This window comes from Agrilus planipennis, unplaced genomic scaffold, assembly GCF_000699045.2.
Source record: "Agrilus planipennis isolate EAB-ADULT unplaced genomic scaffold, Apla_2.0 scaffold81, whole genome shotgun sequence".
Lineage (NCBI taxonomy): Eukaryota > Metazoa > Arthropoda > Insecta > Coleoptera > Buprestidae > Agrilus > Agrilus planipennis.
In genome coordinates this window covers 1,042,176-1,047,051 of record NW_020438902.1, presented here as the reverse complement: position 1 = coordinate 1,047,051, position 4,876 = coordinate 1,042,176, and the positions used below count along the sequence as shown (strand labels likewise).

Genomic DNA, 4,876 nt, shown 5'->3' with positions numbered 1-4,876 from the left:
TATTAGTATATAGGCAAAAAGAAATACGTCCAGATTATTTAATGTATTATAGGTATATACTAACATGTGAACCTCTTGGTCATATTGAACTCGGTATGTTTATAAAACAATATGTATATTACGATTTTAGTAAACACAACTGTTATGACTACTCATTCGAAAATTAGAAGTGAGTTAGTTGGCTGTAGTCTTTTGTCCAGAGAAAAAGTATATTAATTAAAGTGAATATTCATTAATAGAATCTTTCTTTTAATCAAAAGATCCCAATAACCCTAATAGGTTATGGGCCCAGGCGTTATCAAATAAGACAGAAATTTGTGAACTTTAAAGAGACCCCGGAGTTTTTATTGTTTTTGTGTTTAGTGTGTAAATCTGTGTGTTAAGTGTAAATCTGTGTGTTAAAAAGATGGAAACTAAAAATAAACGCAATATTCAACCATTTAGTGGAGAACGGTATAATATTTGGAAATTTCGTTTACGTGCTCTACTCGCAGAAGAAAACGCAGTAAAAGTGTTGGACTTAGACCCTCCTGAAGTACCCGACGAACAGTGGCAAAAACTTGAACGTATAGCAAAGGGCACTATTATCGAATATCTTAGCGATACTATGATTGGCTTTGTGACAGAAGAAGCAACTGCTAAGGAAATTATAAAAAGGCTAGACGAAGTTTATGAAAGAAAAAGTTTAGCGACCCAGTTAACAATTCAAAAGAAACTATTAAGTTTAAAATTTACCGAAAATGTACCGTTAGTGAAACATTTTCTGATGTTCGACAATATGCTGATTGATTTACAAGCTGCAGGAGGAAGTTTAACAGAAATGGCAAAAATTGTACATTTACTTCTAACATTGCCGTCATCCTACGATGGTATAGTAACTGCTATTCACACCCTTGCGGACGAATCATTGAATCTTGCATTTGTAAAAACAAAACTACTCGACCATGAAACAAAGTTACTTAATGAACGAAGTGACACGAGCAGCAAAGCTTTACAAGCTGAAGTATCTCAACCTGTAAAATTTAAAAGGGACCAATACAACAAAATAAATACAAGGTTCAACAATTTACGACAATTTTCTTCAAAACATTATTCAAAGAAGCCTTACAATAAATTAAACAATTATAACCAATTAAAATGCAGTTTCTGTGGACGGAAGGGCCATATAAAGAAACACTGCTATTTTCATAAGAAGATTCTTCATAAAAAGGAACAGCAATCAGATCGTATTCGAACCTTACAAAATGTAAATTGTGAAACAGAAAACCATGCTGACGGTTTTGCTTTTATGTTAGGAGCAAACAGTTTAATACCTAAACCAACCACTTCTAGCGTGAAAGAAATATCTTTTATATTAGACTCAGGAGCGACAGACCATATAGTAAATCAAGCGGACATTTTTACGGAAGTACAGCGATTGGAAACACCTTTAAAAATTTCCGTAGCCAAAACTGGAGTAACAATCACAGCCACTCTACGAGGAAAAATCAACATCACATCTAACCTTGGATTTCATGGAGTCCTTGAAAACGTTCTATATTCTGCCGACATCCAGTACAATCTACTGTCCGTCAGACGCATTCAGGAAGCTGGTATGACAATTATATTCAGCAAAGAAGGTGGGGTGAGCATTAAAAGAGATCATAAAANAAAAAACTAGAACAATTTGATTTTCATACATATTGTTATCATCTACATTATCATAATGATTCTTAAATCAATGTTAATTTTTTCAAGGGCTTCTTGGAACTTAGGGTCTCGCGGATTCACCGCAAAACCTAACTTTCGACAAACTTCATCAATTAATCGAGATTTCTTTTCTCGAGCAACACGTAATGCTTCTGCTTTCTTGGCTATTTTATCTTGCAACTCTTTCTCCCAGACGAAACGTTTCTTGAGATTTTCTCCTATTTCTTTATCCCTGGAAAACATTTAGATTATTATTGTCAATTTTTAGTAACGTTTTTTACATCGAGAATTAATTATATCTAATGGTTGTACGAAAGTTTTGAAAAATACTAAGTACCTTAGTCGAATAGTTTCTTCTTCATTTTGTCTTTTTTCTTCTAAAATTTTCCAACCTTCTTGGAGGGTATGTGGATTGTAAGCTCTTTCGTATTCCATTTTATCTTCGATACCTTCTTCCGTAAGCCAGAGTGCTCCAGCCGGTATATCCAATGATTTTATACCATATCTACTTAGCAATTTTCTTTTGTATTTTATAGTATCATGAAAGTCTTCTATACTTTGATTATAAAGTCGTCTATTAAATAGAATATTATGATGCTGAGGATTCAGTTGAGATTTATTTCTTTTCTTTAAAATTTCTTGTTGTTGTTCATCAAATATTGTGTCTATATATTTTGGAGTTTCTTCTATTGAGATTGAATCAAGCTCTTCATCTTTCCATTTAGTTTTTGCATAATGTCATGTGAATGTTAGAGCAAAAACCTTCTCATAATAGATACATGAACGTAATAAATATTTACTGTATTTAGTGAAAACGTTCATTGTTGCTTAAAAAGTAAAAAAATTTTTTATTTCATGTGTATTCAAACAATCTACTGACTAGTTTATTTCACGTGTATTCAAACAATCTACTGACGAGTGCTCCATTTGTTTTCAACTGAATCCATTCGTCATACCAACATTGGGTTTGGTTGATGTTGACAATATATTCTCATAGATGGTGTTCAATGTAACTTTTTATTCTTGAAATCTTTCAAAAATTTCGGAATTGAATTATTTTTAATAAATAAATATCGATAACACCGGTTTAAGTATTACGTGATTATTATTATTATAATTCAAATAAATATAAATATCTTATTTTTTTAGGATTACATTCATCAAATATTGCATATTATGAATTTTTAAACAATGCCTCTTGTTTTAGGATTACATTCATCACATATTGCATATTATGAATTTTTAAACAATGCCTCTTGTGGTAATTTATGTAATTAAAAATGATGGATTCTGAACGACCAATCAAATTGGAATACGCGTTGCCATAGTAACATAATAAAGGTTTGAGACGATTGAAATTGAAAAGTTTTGTGATAAAAAGTGGTGAATAAAGTTTGTTTAATTAAAAATAATGATGTTTTTGTAAACCCTTGTAGATACAAGGCCCGTTTAGTAGCACGAGGTTTTAGCCAAAAATATCAATTAGACTATGATGAGACTTTTGCGCCTGTTGCGCGTATTGCTACTTTTCGATTTCTTATATGTTTTGCAAATCAACATAAATTATTAATACACCAAATGGACGTGAAAACAGCCTTTCTAAATGGTATATTAAAAGAAGAAATATTTATGCGTGTACCCGAAGGAGTTAAAGCCGAAGAAAATCAAGTTTGTAAACTAAACAAATCATTATATGGTTTAAAGCAATCGGCTCGTTGTTGGTTTGAACATTTTGATGAAGTGTTAAAACAACACAATTTTAAAAACTCCTCCGGAGACCGTTGTTTATATTTCTTAAATAAGGGTCCTGTTACAGAAAATATTTATGTCCTGTTGTACGTAGACGATATCGTTATAGTCACAGGAAACAAAAACACAATGAAAACATTTAAAAATTACTTAATGAACCAGTTTCATATGGAAGATTTACAAAATTTAAAATTCTTTCTTGGTATCAGAATTACGCGAAATGAGAATCAAATTACCCTAGATCAGAACACTTATATACGACAGGTTTTAAATAAATTCAAAATGAGTGATTGTAACGCTGTGAGTACACCCTTACCTACTAAATTAGATTACATAAGTTTAAATTCAGAAGAGTCGTATGAAGCTCCTAGTAGAAATTTGATTGGGTGTTTAATGTATATCATGCTTTGTACAAGACCCGATTTATGTGTAGCAATTAATATTGTAAGCAGATACCAAAATAAAAATAACATTGCATTATGGCAATATCTTAAACGAATATTAAGATACCTAAAGGGTACCGCAAATCTAAAACTGGTTTACAAACGAAGTATTTATAATCACATTTTAGTCGGTTTTGTGGATTCTGACTGGGGTAGTAACGAAACTGATCGGCGAAGTACGACAGGATATATTTTTAAACTGTACGAAAATTGTAGTATCTGTTGGAATACAAAACGCCAAAATTCAGTTGCTGCCTCATCGACGGAGGCTGAATATATGGCATTATTTGAAGGTGTTAGAGAAGCTCTATGGCTTAAATCGCTTTTAGGTGATATAAACATTTTTTTGTCAAAACCTATAGTCATATACGAAGACAATAATGGGTGTATATCTATAGCAAATAATCCAACAGACCACAAGCGCACGAAGCACATTGATATCAAATATCATTTTTCTCGTGAGCAAATACAGCAAAAGAAAATAATACTTCTTTATGTTCCAACAGGTGAACAATTGGCAGATATGTTTACAAAACAACTTCCAACTCCCAGATTTGCCGAATTTAGAATAAAATTGGGTTTGGAAGAAGTTTCAGAATAACGAACAGATAGCTGGCCTGATTGGGTTTTTCTATGGGGTTTTTCCCAATCCACAGCAACAAATGTTGGGCCCTGATCTTTCCCCTTACATCATACTCTGGACCATTCGATGACCAAAGATGACCGTCTTCTTTTTGAGCGGGCGTATTAGTATATAGGCAAAAAGAAATACGTCCAGATTATTTAATGTATTATACGAGGGTGGATTGATAAGTTTCCGGCCTAACCAAGAGATGACGCCACTAGGCCTACCTTGAGGTGACATTCTATAGTACCATCCTTGGATAGCTTGTAGCTATAGTTTCAGCCCGATCTCCTTGCTAGTGTAGGTTTGACAGCACGCTGAACAAGACGCCTCTGTGGTTTTCGTAAAAATGGAAAAGCAGGAAAATCGT

General features: G+C 32.8%; 1 protein-coding gene across 1 annotated transcript; it reads right to left on the bottom strand.

The window, feature by feature from the left end:
- Positions 1-1,656: 1,656 nt before the first annotated feature.
- LOC112904083 lies at positions 1,657-2,750 on the bottom strand. The gene is made up of 2 exons (XM_025973309.1): positions 2,027-2,750; positions 1,657-1,921 (listed from the first exon to the last, which is right to left on the bottom strand). Exons 1-2 carry the CDS (start codon positions 2,122-2,124, stop codon positions 1,693-1,695), a joined length of 327 nt encoding a protein of 108 aa, XP_025829094.1. The 5' UTR covers positions 2,125-2,750; the 3' UTR covers positions 1,657-1,692.
- Positions 2,751-4,876: the final 2,126 nt, after the last annotated feature.

What these genes read in the sequence shown, in the direction of transcription:
- LOC112904083 (XM_025973309.1), bottom strand. Translation starts at nt 2,124, where the DNA reads ATGGAATACGAAAGAGCTTACAATCCACATACCCTCCAAGAAGGTTGG. An exon ending in GAAGAAACTATTCGACTAAG is followed by an intron (nt 1,922 to 2,026) that starts GTACTTAGTATT and finishes AATGTTTTCCAG; the next exon opens with GGATAAAGAAATAGGAGAAA.